At 38.9% G+C, this 15,291-nt stretch overlaps 1 protein-coding gene across 3 annotated transcripts; it reads right to left on the reverse strand.

Annotated features, from left to right (window-relative positions):
• Positions 1 to 206: 206 nt before the first annotated feature.
• On the reverse strand, positions 207 to 14,900 carry ZNF800 (zinc finger protein 800). 3 transcript variants are annotated; one of them, XM_055712183.1, is made up of 6 exons: positions 14,753 to 14,894; positions 13,995 to 14,102; positions 11,660 to 11,755; positions 7,923 to 8,066; positions 3,116 to 4,877; positions 207 to 1,703 (listed from the first exon to the last, which is right to left on the reverse strand). In XM_055712183.1, exons 2-6 carry the CDS (start codon positions 14,053 to 14,055, stop codon positions 1,694 to 1,696), a joined length of 2,073 nt encoding a protein of 690 aa, XP_055568158.1. In that variant the 5' UTR covers positions 14,056 to 14,102; positions 14,753 to 14,894; the 3' UTR covers positions 207 to 1,693. The 3 variants fall into 3 exon arrangements, with proteins under 3 accessions (XP_055568158.1, XP_055568159.1, XP_055568160.1); XM_055712184.1 differs by having other exon boundaries at positions 13,995 to 14,105; positions 14,753 to 14,864; XM_055712185.1 differs by having other exon boundaries at positions 207 to 4,877; positions 14,753 to 14,900.
• Positions 14,901 to 15,291: the final 391 nt, after the last annotated feature.

Consider the following 15,291-nt stretch of genomic DNA (forward strand, 5'->3'; position numbering starts at 1 on the left):
ACCATCAGTGTGGAGAAGTGTTCACTCCACAAGTGCCAAATTTTTAATAACCAAAAAACCATTTATTACAACAGAATATTACAAACAACTAGTTTTAGTTATCAAAGAGTAAAACTTTACAAAAATGCAAACGTATTTTATGATTGTGGAGGGACAGATATTCTGGGTTTACAAACACGACACCTTTTTGTTTATGCACACTTAAATGTCATTTCCAGTCTGCTTTATTTTCCATCAAATACAGTACATTTATCCAAACAAAAGCATGTACATTCAATATAGAACATTTTGAGCAACAGCTACAGTCCAGCTCCCATTCACAGTATTTTTAGTGCAATGCACTAACAGGGCCAAATATTTCTCTATCCATAAAAGTATTTTTACTCCTGATCTTGTGATCAACATTTTTAGATATATTTTATACAAAAAGTATATATGAACACGAGGCACCTCCCTAAGTAAGGGAGTGAACCTATATAAAAAACCATGGTATTTCTTTTGATGTACAATACCTTTCAAATTGTAGCAATTTGACACAAATCACTAAACAAAATATTTTCTAAGTATAAACAAAAAAAAAAAAAGAGGCCAAAACAACAAAAAAACCCCAAACCATTGACACATGAAACCTGCCAAGAATTTCATAATGGTAGGCATGCAACTGGTTTACTACAGTCTTGATTAAAAGGTTAAAAAAAGGTATCTAAAACATTTTCCAAATTATACAAAGTCAAGTGCTACCTAAAGTGGTCATTTATGATCTTGAGAGAAAAAATATTTTGAGTTTCTCCCACGCTATCCTCCCTTTTTATTAATATTTAATGAAATAACCTAACATTATAAGTGGTTGTGCACAGATTGTCTGTCTATAATACATCAGCAAATATTCACTACCTTCACATTAACATTAGTGTGTTGATCTTTCAAAATATAAACTGAAAAAATAAACTGCAACTATCATTAAAGTGCTTATGTATAATTTTTTTTAAAAAAAATTAAAGAATAGAGGAATGTGGATATTCTTGTAAACTTCCTAGATGTTTACAAAGTTTGCCTGTGAACCACACACAGAAACAAAATGGAGATCTTTGAAGTGACTTCAGTACAGTGAAATTCAGAACGTCCCGGAACTGGGAAATTAGTCAATATGAACAAACTGATGTTATGGCAAATACTAAAAATTAGTACAATTCAGCCAATATACACTACATTGTTTGCTCTTATACATTCATTTGTAATAAATTTAAACCAGTATAAAACACATTTACCAAAGTAGGATATCACAAAAAAGGTAAGAGCTGTTCATCAGTTAGCACTACCAGGGAGGACCAGTACGCACCATGAGCTCTCTGAAGGTATTTCCTAAATGAGGAACAAAAAATCCTCTTCCAAAGCTGCCGTTCATTAACTTGCCTCTGTACTTTTTTTAGTTTCAGAAAGTTCCTTCTATACTGCATGAAACCTCAACTGCACAGAGATAACTGCTAATTTAGAAGCACGTGTGCATTTCAACTACTTCACTGTTTTGGGAGGAGGCACTGTCCTACAAGCAGTCAGAATGTTTACTAATTTAGTAAGAAAACAACAGCTTATGAAAATATTTCCTCCTTATAGTACCATTATCAAGGTATTAGCAGTTCCAACAACAAACTAAAGTCTTTTTCATTCATATGAACTCCAAACTTTCCGAACATCACTTGAACCTATCTGAGGAGAAATGGGAATAAATTAATACTTTTGAGTTTACCCATATAATTATGTTTTAAATTACACAACATAAATAATTTACAAGGCTAACTTTTTAATTCTTGATCAAAATGCAGAAGTCACTCTTCCTCTTTAATTCAGGGTCCAGCTCAGTTAATTTTTGAAGTTCCATCCCACCTAGACAGGATTTGTTATGAAGTCACAAAAGCACCAGATTACAATTTAACATAGCTGGGTGGCAATTCACTACGAAAGCTGAACTCAAATCAAATTACCTCCTGGGAAACAGCGTTTCAGAGTTGAAATATAGAAAAAGGCACATACACTTGTGGTTTTTTTTACCACACATGCTAGAAAGATAATTCTGAATAAGGATGTTAAAAAACCTTGGTGTAACTACTGTTTCTCTTCATTAATTTTTTGTACAATCCTCCAACCTTCAGACATCAGTCAGTCATTCTGAAATACAAATTCACCATAGATAAAAGTGGTTTTTTTCCTTTTTTAAAAGGTTATTTTTAAAATAGGCCATCTTTAACATGAAGGCTACAGAAAACTGAGAAACTACAAATACATCCCCTCCAAGTGTAAAAAAACTCCCAGAGTACCATATAAACAGAACTTTAGAAAATTCTTGGCCAGACTTTTACACATATTTAGGCTTAAAAAAAAAATCTTGATGAGACTCAAACACTTTAAAAAAATAAATGACCAGCAGTCTTCAAACCCATGCTTCTATAAATAAGCCTTAAAAGAATCAAATCCTAAATCTGAGGATTTTAAAGGTGTTTGTAAGCACCTAACACATACTGATTTTAAATCAAAGCAATTAAGCATCCAAATTACATTCCAAAAAACAGTTTGATCTCCTTTTGTTGACAGGGCATAGGCAATACACATTCAAGTTTTAAACAAATAAAAATAAACGCACGAATGACAAATTCCAGTAAGTTCATAGGGATTTTTTCTGTCAACAGCTTTTACTGTAGTACCTGTAGTACTTCTTCAACTGGGTCACAGAGAAGTTAATTAACAGGTTATGTTACTCAAACGAAAGCATTGTTAATTTTAAAAAATCACTATTTTAGAAATGTACGTATATTAGCTTGATTACAATAAATGGCTTAAGACAATGTAAAGAGTTGACTCAGTACAGTTTAACCTAATTCTATTCCAACTTCCTACAATGACAAATTTAGAAATTAACTCTTTTCCAAAACGCTAAAAACAAAATTTAAGAAAATAAAATTTGACATCTACCTTAGTATTTAAGCTGCTAAACCTTAAAATCTATGGAAAAATATGTTTTCGGCAATAGATCAACAGCAAAAGAAAGGCAATGGTTTTGTTTTGCTTTTTCTTAACAACAACAACAACAAAAAGACAAAACATTTTTCTTTTTCCTCACCAGACAACAGCTTTAGATCTTGTACTTCTGCCTTTGGTTTTGTTTTCTTCAGGTGAATGAGATACATTTGCTTTGTGGGTTTTCTTATGATGTTCTAGAAAAGCTTTTCTGGCAAACGCTTTCCCACATTTATTGCATCGGTGCAGAGAAAAGTTTTTTGTTACTTTTACTTCAATACCAACATCAGCTCCTTCGTACTTCTTATTGGGAGAATTGGAGGTGACATCCTGTTTTGAACCAATCTGTTTTGTTTCATCCCTCTGAGGGCCTCTTTTTGTAACCTTATTTAGAACAAGATCAATTGGCTTTTTTATTGCTCTAATTTCTAAACTCGCAGTTATTTTCCCAAGGTAGCGTGGCGACTTTTTATGAACTACAGTTATATGTCTTATCACATCACGTTTGCGACGTGTTTCGTAAGAGCAGAGTGGACACCTGTAGTATTTAACATAAATGTTATTTCCATCTGTGTGTAATTCAATGTGTTTTGTCAAGTTCTGTTTAGAAGTAAATTGGCGTTTACAGAGTTTACAGTAAAGCTGCTTGAAGTCAAAGCCAGCTGAAAGTTTTGGCTTCCTGGTTTTTTGCTGGCCACCTGCAGCAGATGCATTGGTTGGTTTAGAGGTTGATTTAGTGGTTGATTTACAAGTTGATTTAGTGGTTGATTTAGAAGTTGATTTAGGGTTTTCAGGGTCCTGTTTAACTTTATTTTTCTGTGCTGACGGTGTGCTCTTTTTCTCATTTGAATGATTTGTTCCCTTTAATTCATTCTGTGGAGAAAGGGCAATGGAAGGGGGTGAAGGTTCTACAGAATCTGCTGGTTCAACTTTTACTTTTATTTCTGTGCCATTGGCAGTATTGTTGGGTCCTTTCTCTCTTTTAGAGTTCTTTCCAGAAAGAGTTATCTTGTGAACAATTTGCATGTGCCTTTTCAGCATTATTTGTGAACTATATTTTCTCTTGCACAGAAGGCATTTGCATGCAGTTAAATTGTATTCAGCCTTTGAAGACGACTTTTGTTTTCGGGTCTTAAAAGATTTTTTAGCAGAAACTGTATCCAAGAACAAAGGTTGCCCAGGCTTTGTAGCTATATCAGGAGTAATGGAATCCCTTCTTAATCCTCTATGAACTTCATCGAAATGCCTCCTTACGTTGGCTTTTGTAGCAAATGATTTATAACATACAGGACAACTTCTACCTAATGTTACAAGAACATTCTTATTTCGCCCTTTCATGGAGCACTGATTTGGTTTCTTTTTTGTTTCTATGTACTTCTTTAGCTCTTCCATCTTTTTTTTGTGCACTTTTCGAATGTGCCGGCGTACACTGCGTCTGGAATGAAATTCTTTCCTGCAAAGGCAACATATCAACTGGTGGCCAAAGTCAGAATTATCCAGAGAGTCTGAATCAGGACTTACTGCTGGAGGCTGTTCTTCAGGAGTAGGTACCACCTTGTTTGTAACGGGATCAGCAGGAGGTAATTCTACAGTCTCCCCGCCTGGGACTGGGGCTGGAGCTGAAACAGTCTTGGGTTGCTCTGTGCTGGGTTCCTGTATCTGCGCTGGAGCTTGATCAGGGGTGCTACTACTTTCTATGTTCTCATCAGGGCTATCAGTCCTTGACACATATTGAAATACAGCATTCTGATTAGTTTCTATAGGTTCCAATTTAACTACATATTCTTGCTTATCTACCCTTGGATAGATTGCTTCCAGGAGGTCATTTATGGCTTGACTCTGTTTATCATTTATATCTGGGAGGTCTGTGAAAAGAGGCAAAGGTATTTTTTAAATATTTGTTAATTTCAAATTATTTAAATTTCAAAGTATCTTTTAACCACTGCGCCAATTCAGTCACCAAATTTGCACAAATCCTGTATTTGTAATTTTCCTGACTATTTATATTTGGAGGCTTTGAGTAGTCATTGTTATCACATCTGCACAAGCTACTTTTTTATTAAAAGCCAATACTGGAAGTACACCCTTCTAGCACGCTAATGCAAAAGCCACCTAAACTAAAAATTAAGTTTTCCTGGAATTAAATTGATCTCTAAAAACCAGTATCAATTGCAAAAATAACATCACACAACTGAGCTTGTTCTACAGGTGTGAAACTAAGCCTGCAGTATCATTAGAAACTGATATTCCTACTGCTGGAAATGGGTGTTCTCAATAAAGGAACCTAATTCTGGAAATAAGCTCTTCTCTGTGAACTCTGAACAGTCCTTAAAGAATGAAACATCTGTGTAACCTGAGCGCTGCACGAAGATTTAAAGTACCTTAAGAGAGAACAGCTTCTGGGGCAGGGAAAGCTTTTAGGAATGCCAAAGCAGTTAACAGGCTCAATGATACAGTAAGATAGTAAATGTTAAGGACAGAAAACCCCTGTATTATTCTGGGGGGGACGGGGACGACACACGACAGGACACCGTACTAATTCCTCAAAACAATAAAAACTCAGCCAAAGGCGTTATTTTAAGAAAGGATAACTTCACCGAGGTTTACTAAAGTTCACCCTGTGTTCTGCCCTGCTAATGAGTTGGAGCAGACTTAAAAAGCAATAAAGAAGGATACAGGGATTCTCCTTGTTTGTGTGACACCAGCAAACTTCTCAAGCTCAAGTCTGCCTTTGAAGTACTGTTTTAATACACCCATTTTCCAAAAAGTTTATTCAAATGCTTTTGAAGCACTTATGCACTTGGCTACCGCAATGTTAACTGATGTTTCCTTGTTTGTTTTACCAGAAATATTAGTAATTTCACTGTCTGATAATTTTGCTGGATACCCCCTAGTTTTTGTAGAATGGAAGAAAAAAACCCAAAAAAACCAACAACAAAAAAAACCCAAAAAAAACCAACAACAAACAAAAAAAAAACCCGAAAAAATTGCTCCCATTTACCTTCACATCATTCATGCTTTTACAGGACTCAGTTCTTAAATGCCAAATTAATTCAGTGACCTAGCTCCCAGTACGATATGCTAAGCATCTGCACTGGCATGCCTAAGTCAGGGTGCTACAGCAAAAAGACAAGGCATTGAAATGATACAGTTCAAAATTATCCACGATGACTTAAAGATGTGATTCCTGGTAAGAGCTAATTAAAAATCCACACTTAGTCATGGTTGATCCTTCCACACTGACAGCAATACATGAAAAGAGTGTCAGTGCAAGAAATATGCTGTTTTGTTGCTCAAAACCCATCTTCTAACACTGAATTTTTAGCACCTTTTGCAGTCAGTTTCAAATGGGACTATCTATATAATTTTTATCAAGGGTAGAAAGTCCTTCCTATTTTATAGCACCTTATTAGACTACTTAATGACTACCTAACTGAATACATCTCGAAAAGTCATCAGGGAATAGCCTTTGGAACTTTTTACTGTGTGGACACTCAACTGTTATTCCTACCTCTTGTTCACTACCTTTTAATCTCTTTTACTGAAAAAAACTGCCACTTTATTCAGTAACCATCAGACTCAATTTTATATAAATTGTAAGTATTTACATAGTTTTATTCAGAACATGTAGTATTATTCTCTTCATTTGCACCCCTCCTAGCGAACAGTGAACGATGAAAGCTAACCAGCCAATTAAATGAAGGCTAGAATGGCAGAAGCTGGATGGGAAATCTTTACTCAGGGTAATCTTATTTTGCTTAGCAACTTTTGTTTCTAAATCAGATGCACTTCTAACCTTGCTTCGAAAATACAACTCATCACATTTCCCAGAGAAGTTCTGTGACTCTCTACAACTGGCCAAGCACACTCATTTAAGGAAGGTGACAGTACTAGCCTTTTCGCCTTCTCCTTCACGACAGTAGCTGACACAATGTGGGAAAAGAAACACCTAAATAAATCTCTGTTCCTAATTTTTGAAATATTGAGGCAGGAAGGCATTTATCAAGATATAAAAATCCTCATTGCACCTATGTTGATCTAGTCAAGCGATCAGGACAATTAGAAAGCTTTACATACCATTTTTGAATGCTGGCACTTTTCCGAATTATTCAGCTTTACTCAGATCAACAAAAGGTCATCACTGGAATAAGACTTTAATAAATCCCTTTTTCCATAAAAGCATTATTCTTTAAGTTTCTCCTCATCATTTACGTTATTTTCTTTCAATAATAATGTTTCATTTCTACAGCAAAGGTGGTGGGCTAGGCATGATCACACAGAGTATCTTAAAGCAGCATGAGGTGAGGTGAAGTGGTGGGAAAGAGATAGTATTATTGGAGCACAAGCCCTTAAAGAAAAGAGTGAACTTTTAGTCTATGTTTCATGAGTAGGACTAAAGGATTGTGTGAATGACAATGAGCATTTCCCAAGTACTGGAGAAAATCACAGATATTGATCCAAGCCACTTTACAGGATCCAGCTGAAGTCCATCAGAGCTATGCTGATCTAAAACGGAAAAGCTTTGTTAGATCCATACTTTCCTACAAGATTTATTTCCCAGTCCTCTGGCATACATTTGGGCACCTTTCACAGTAAGAAAGGAAAGACAGGAAAGAAAAAGGAGAAGAACATTAACAGTGACACTCTTCATTAAAAGGCTGGACATATAAACTAGTTATCAAATTGTGACCTTAACATGGGTTAATGCAACCTGAACTCAGTTGTTAATGCATACTGAGTCAGTGCAGTGCCTTCTTTACTACCATAGGAGTGATCTACAAAAGTTAGTATTGAAATTTAATTCCACTTCTTTTATGCAATTTGTTTCTGGTGTGTTTTTATAAATTACAGAAAGATAAGTTTCTCAACTTCAGATAGCTTTATTAAATATTTCAATTAGTATGACTTACTATCATCCATCTGGAGACTTGGAGGACAATAAAACTTTTTATGAGTAATTAAATTTGGTAATCCTCTGAAGAGACTCCGGCACAATTTACACTCAAAAATGGTGTCCACATCTTTTAGCAAAATATGTTTAAGTTGTTTAGTTCCTGTAACAAAAGAAACGTTACACTTAAGGAAGGTATTCTGTTCATCTTTTAATTCACATCATCCCATGAAAGTGGAAACATTTTAAAATGTGACGATCATTAACAGCATTTTATCTTATGTTAATGCTGCTTCATTGCACTGTAAATTCGTGAACATGCTCTAAGTTTCACTATGAAAACAAGACTAATTTGAAAAAAAAAACAAGGAAAAGTCAAGGATTACACACATTACAGTTTACAGGGAAAGCACGATGATTTATGATAAAAACTAATAGCTAACATTAGGAAGCAGTCCATACTACAGTATCTGGTTGCTGCATACAACTGCCCAACAGGAAAGAATGAGCACCTAGAGCATTTGAAGATGACTGCAGTATTTTTTCTTCAAGTTTATCCAACACAGCTAAGAAAATAAGATATATACAGCTATTTCATGTAAAAACAGCACCTGGTAAGGCAAAAAAATAAAACATACAAGAAAACAAAGAGAATAACTAACAGGTCAAGCAATGTTACTACATCTGGGTATCTGATCCAAGATCAAGATGATGATGCTTAGGCAATAAAGTAGAACTGCAGACATATTTTCAGTCTGCTGAAAGGAAAATGCATATAATTTAAGTCAGAAACTTTTCTATTAAAACACAGGCAGTGTGGCAAACTATGGAGGCTTTCCAGACTATTACACACTGTATATTCCAAAAAAACCCTGAAGATGTTTGATGTAGCACTGCTGATGTATTCCAGCTCCTGCTTTGCTTAAAGAACTAAAGGCTTCAGAGTTTAAGTTACACTTTAAATCCACTCCTCCATTTCTCATCTCATGAAAATTACGAACGTAATGTCTACAATTAGCAATGGATTACTAAATGATGAATACTTACCCACTGCAAATTAGAAAGAAATGCTAGCTAGCCAAATTCAGCTAATTTATCTTGGGTTTTTTCTTATAATGGATTTAACCAAAATTAATCAAAATTAGTCCAGCAAGCAAAAATAGTGAAACTCAACCAAGAATAAACAATACCATTCAACTATGGAACAGCATCAAGACACTCTCCAAGCTGAAATAGAAATTCTTCAGATTCTGTCTATAGAGTAGAAAAATACAAGAATAGAAGAATCTGTCATCACCGACATGTCTCTTAAGAATTCCTTTTAAAGACCAAACTCAGAGTCACATTGCAGAACTATGTGCGAGAACTCAAGTAATAATAATTTCATAACAACCAATAATTCCTCAATACAAACAGGCCTTATCAAGATCAATTTTTATTTCTTGGTGTAAAAGTAGTACCACAAATGTTTTTACAACTGGGTTTTAGCAAAGAACAGTGTCTTCTTCAACAACTGCTTAAAAATAGGACCCAAACTTGACTATCTGAGCCTACCGTCCAGTTCCTGTCTCCTCTTATGCCTTTCCTGGGCCACAGCCACAGCCTCTTGTCTTTTCTTCTTACTGCTCTTTCCTCAAGTGTTACTAACCTCACCATCACCTGACCTGTATTTTTACAGACTACTGGACAAATATTTAGACGTAGTGAAAACCCCAAATGTAAAAATTGAACAGAATTCCCCCGAAAGCAAGTTGTTTATTCAGATCTCACCAACAAATGTTGGAATTTCTGTATATAAAGAAAACCACTGACAAAAACCCAGCTGAACAAAACTGAAGATGTTCTATGCAGGTAAAATTCCAGTAAGTTACCAAACTATAGTTCAAATAAAAGACCTCCTATTTGGTGATAGCATGCAATAAACCAAAATTTGGCCATGCTGTTGATGCGTGCCCTAGCCACAAACCACACTCCCAAACAAAACAAAACAAATCATCTAATTCTCCATTATTTCCCAATCAAGGGACACACTAGTGCCTCATTCTCTCTCCCATTATACTGATACTTCAATCTCTTTCCATTCAGGAATAAAATGTTTTTCTCTAATCCAAATTATTGGCTTAAGAATTACTGGATGAGATTAAAGGATTTATGACATACTGGAGGTCAGACTAGATGACATGGCAGTCACTCTCACTTCAAACCATCCTTATGCAACTATCAAGATTTTCACTGGTGGGAGTAAAAAAATAATTGGTCCTTTTGAATTAGACTGTAGAACTTTAGAGACTCCTGGAAATTTAAAACATCCACTGGTTTTGTGGACACAGCGGGCAGAGAAAAAAAACATCTTATTCTTCAACAATTACAGATTATGGCAATGAGCAGTCAGTCTTCTGCCAGCATATGTTGCCTCCAGCTTACTGAAGCCTTCTCTTTTTTGTAGTTACATCTAATGGGAACAGGTGATACTTTGTCAAATTCTGTTAATATTTGTAAATGTTGACAACAGAATAACATATCCACAAGACGTCGGAACTGAACAGAGGTTATTACAAATACTTTCCTGGCAGAAATACAAAGTTTATGCCTTTAGCGATTTCATTTTTAGAAAAAAAAAATATGCTTTGGATGACAGAAGCTTCTGCTAAAACCACTTAAATAGTTATGGACAATACTCTGGCTTTAATCTCTACTTTACCACAAGAATCAAAATGAGTTTATTTTCCATAATGAAATGTTGCTTGTTCAAAACTAAACAGTAAAATCTTGGTCTAAGTCCTTTTGCCTTCTGTCCAGCTTCCCTGGTGCACATGACTGAAGATGTCAAGGTAAGCCATCAATGTAACACCTGACAGCGAGGACAATCTGGCAGTAGCCCAGAGACAAGGGTACTTGCAGCTAGTTCGTGCTATGACCAGTAGAGATTCCATCAATCTGCTTAAGGAAAAGAAGCCTGCCACACATATCTGAGGCTTTAGGCAATCTCAACTAAACTAAAAAAGGTTACTAACGATGACTCTCACACCTAGCTTCTCTCTTTGTATCAAGCTGTTGAAGTGCTAGTAGAGAACATAGATACCGTGCTCTTTTACAAGACTGAGCCCAGACATGCATCCCATTACATCGCAGCGATGATTTATACATGAAACATTTCATATATGTAACAGTTTCATGTGGAATAACCTAGAAACATGTAAATAGAAGAATTAAAAACATCACTTTAATTTTTTGTAAGAACTGCTGCGTTCTCGCACCAAGGGCTGTGAAAGTAAAATGTTCAGTTTGTCATATCAAAGGCGTAGAAACAGCCAGAAAACATTAAAGGTTTCAGTCACTTCCTGCATACTCACCCAAACACTCAGTTGTTATTCTTACAGTCATTGCTATGTATGGCAACTGCCAAAATCAATCAAGGAACACCTTGAAAGCAACATGATAAAGCAATTCTAAAAAGTTCAAGGTAAACAGTGTATTTTAATCTCTGGAGTTCTAGGATAAACTCATTAATAACAGCAGGAGGGACGACACAAAGCAGAATAACCACCTATTTTTTAATGGTTTTGAAAGATATTTATACAGCAGAAGCTGTAGCTTCACTACTTTATATGAAAAACTTTATTCAAATGAATAGCACCTAACTACAAATACTTTGCAAATATGTAGAAAGTCAAGTGCTGGCTGTTTTAATATACTACAAATACATAACTCTTATAGCAAGGTAATGAACTTCGTAAGAGTCAGACAGTTTCATACCTGAACGAAAACACTCAATGATTTGTTGAATACCAGATTTTGACGTTTGTAGAGGCTGCTGTAATAACGGAGGATCACCAGGTTCCAACACGTGCACTGAAATATATAAAAGGATAATAAGCCATTAGAAAATACTCAGGTGATTTTTATTAAGTTACAGATTTTCTGTGCATACAGTAAACTAGCTAAAAAGAAAGTCCAGGACTACAGCAGAAGTTGCCTTACTAAAAAAATTTAATTTACATTGAATTAAAACCTAGTCAATACTGAATTTTCCAGCCACGATCCCTTCTGACAGTTTGTTGTCATTCTGATTATTTAAAGAAAATATGTATTCAAAGCTACCTGTATCAAGCAAAAAAGCATATAAATATATAAACCCAAACTAACTCACTAGAAATCTTGGTCAATTAAAGCAATTCCCCCGAACAAGCTACCTGACTCCCATCATTCAAACTGAAACAGATGTACAAAAAACCACAACCAAATACTGTACTTCACAGCATACTATGTGATTTTCATATTGCCAGTACACATCTAAAGCACTAGCAATGATCAGAAAAAAGCACAGCTACGTAATATACACCAAAAAGAGCTAGTACAATATTTTTAACCAGTAAAGCCACATTCAGGAAATGCTTCTGGTTCCAGCAAACTGCTGAAGTAATGCCTTACTTCTGAAGCTTCATTCCACGTCACAATCTTTGTAAAATCTACCGAAATTAAAACCTTTATTGAGCAGGATGTTTATTAGTTGTTCCGATACGCAGTATTTATGCATATGAAAATTAGTAGCATTTCACTGCTGTATATGCATAGGGCAGTTAATTTTTTGCCGGAGGGAAAACCAAATTTAAATGAATCGTAGTACTTATTCAAGCACATGTTTGCAAAATCATTAGTTAGGTCTTCTTTTTAATTTCTTATTGACAAAATAACTAGCTTTGTACTTTATAAATCAGTTCCTACCTTACCCATTTGGTTTGATTTTTAAGCCTATTGTAAGGTTTCTATTTTTAAATGAAGCACTGAGCACCTCTAAGAAATTTATTTTTGATAAGGAGCAGTAGAGGCATAGTACAAAACTATTTAGAGATACTAAGTGCAAATAGATTGAACACATTTTTGACGGGAAAGTTGTTCTAGAAGATGTAAGGTTATAAACAAATTCAAGCTGAAAAGAACATCAGAAAGAAAAGCAGGCTAAGAAAAGAACGATAGAATGAACACTGCACCCAACTATGCTGGCCCCATAACATACTATTATATATACGAACACATAACAACCATTACAAATCAGCTAATCGTTTGGGGATCTCTAACACAATGACATATTGTATTCTACTAGCCTATTCCCTATTCTTCCAAATAGTATATTTTGGTTTGTATACTGCCTCTAATATGCATGCGCAACACCCACTGACATCAAGAGAAGTGACATATGTGAAGCGGACATAACACAGCGCTGTTATTTGTAAGGCAAGAAAAGTATTTTAGCCTTTTTAAAGCATTAGAATCACTCAAAACCATTTTTTCTTAAACACAAAGCAATGTTTCTACTAGCTGAACAATACCTAGTCTCAAATTACATTTAATTAAAGGAGCATTATCAAAGTTGCCATGCTCACGCTTTCAACTATTAATTCCCCAAACTGATGCCTTTCTTTTCAAAACACAAGTGAAAGCATCCAAATAACAAACTCAACAACAAGGCAACAAGAAAGGAACCAAATTTCCTTGTAGGCTGCCAATTATAAGAGCAGGCAGAACAAGTACAAAAAAAAAAAAAAAAAAAAAATCTATCAAGTTGGCTGAACCTCCAAAGTATCATTACACTTTCCACTGATGGCATCTTCCGTGTCACAGAGCAGTGGAATGCAAACAGCGGTTTCAGGACTTGAGGGTTTTCTTGTTCTCTGAGAAGATCTTCAACTTCATCAGAGCTCACCAAGGATGTAAAGTAAAAAGATACACAGCAAATGCAAGATATTGCCAGAAATGTCATTTTACCAAAGAAGCAGGATATTACACTTTCTGGAAACAAAAAGGCCAGGCCAGTTTTACATAACTTCTGGCCTTCCTCTGCTCACTGCATACAATGCCCATGCGGTGGCTTGCGGATTATTGCACATCCTGCAGGAACTGAAAAATTGTCGTCTTCAAATAATTTTAATGTGACAGTTCAAGGATACCAAAAAGCATTTCCAAAACAAAGTTCGGACACTTTTTACATCCCAAACTGTCACTAGTGATGCACATCTGCAACATCACAGCAGCTTCCTCAAGGGTTTAGCGAAGATGAGTAAAACAGCCAAAGCATCACACACCACCGTACCTGGTTCGCAGCATCCATGGTGGTGGTGGTCTGTCTGACAACACTTGTCCCTCAGCGGCATTTTCCGTGACCACGACCTACTGTCCTGCTACATCCAGCAGCGCGTTTCTGCTAAAAGAAGCAAATTAACTGTCACCCCGGCGAGGAGGCGGCTCAGGAGCGCGCTAGCCCCGCACACCCGTTTCCCGCAGCGGCACGGCCGGGGCAGGCCAGGAGGCAGCGGCACCCTTCCATTGTTCACAGCAGGTCCCACACCGCCCTCTGCAACGGCCGCTGCGGCGAGCCCGCCCGCTCCCTCCCGCCCGGGCCCCGCCACACAGCGCGGCCCGGCCCGGCCCGCCGCAGCCAGCGCGCCCGCCCCGCCGCCACCAGAGCCCCCGGCCGCCGCCGGCCCCGCCGATCCCGGCCGCTGGCCCCGCGCCCCCTCAGCCGGCATTCCCGCCGCGCCGCTCTCCCGCCGCGCTCGGTCCGCACCTCCCCGACCTCCCCCCGCAGCCCCGCCGCCGGGACCGCGTCCCTCAGCTCCCGCCCGAGTGAGGGAAAGTTGCGTCCCCGACCGACAGCGGCCGCAGCCCGCCCGGGCCGGGCCGGGCGCCCCCCGCGGCGCTGCCGGAGCCGGAGCCGGGCGCGCCCGCCGCCCCGCCACGCGCGAGCCCGGGCGGGGAGGGGCCAGCGGCCGGCAGGTGACAGCGGGCGCCAAAGGCCGCCGACGGGAGGGGGGCGGCGCGGCGGGCGGGCCGCGGCGGGCGAGCCCCTACCTGGGAGAGGACGGCCGGCTTCCCCCCCCCGGACAAAACTTTATTCGCCCCTGTCCCGCCAGAGCGGCGGCCGCTGACCCCGGAGCCGGATGGGCACAGGGGCAGGAAGTGACTGCGGCCCTGGCGGCTGGGGGCCCCGCAGTGCGCAGGCGCCTCGCCCGCCGCTCCCCCGGCCGGGCCGCACAGGTGCCGGGCGGCGGCCGGCGGCGGGGCTGCGGCGGGGCGCGGAGGCGGGCGGCCCGGCGCGGCGGGGGACGAGGCGCTGGGGCGGGGGGTGGCCGCCGCACGGAGGGCTCGGCGGGCGGCGGAAAGCGGCGCCGTCCCCGTCTCCGTAGGGAGCAGGGCTCGCCGCCGGGCTCTGCGCTCGGCGGTGATGTGCAGAGCTGCCCGGAGGGCGCAGCTGCTCGGAGACCAGTGGGAGCGGCCAGCAGCGCCTGAGGTGGCGGTTCTGCCCCGTCTCAGCCCGGTCTGCCCTGTTACAGGTTGGGTTTTTATTAAAAAAATAAAACACCACACAACCAACCGCCAGTTGGTCTGGT

Source organism: Falco cherrug, chromosome 5 (genome assembly GCF_023634085.1).
Source record: "Falco cherrug isolate bFalChe1 chromosome 5, bFalChe1.pri, whole genome shotgun sequence".
Taxonomy (NCBI): domain Eukaryota; kingdom Metazoa; phylum Chordata; class Aves; order Falconiformes; family Falconidae; genus Falco; species Falco cherrug.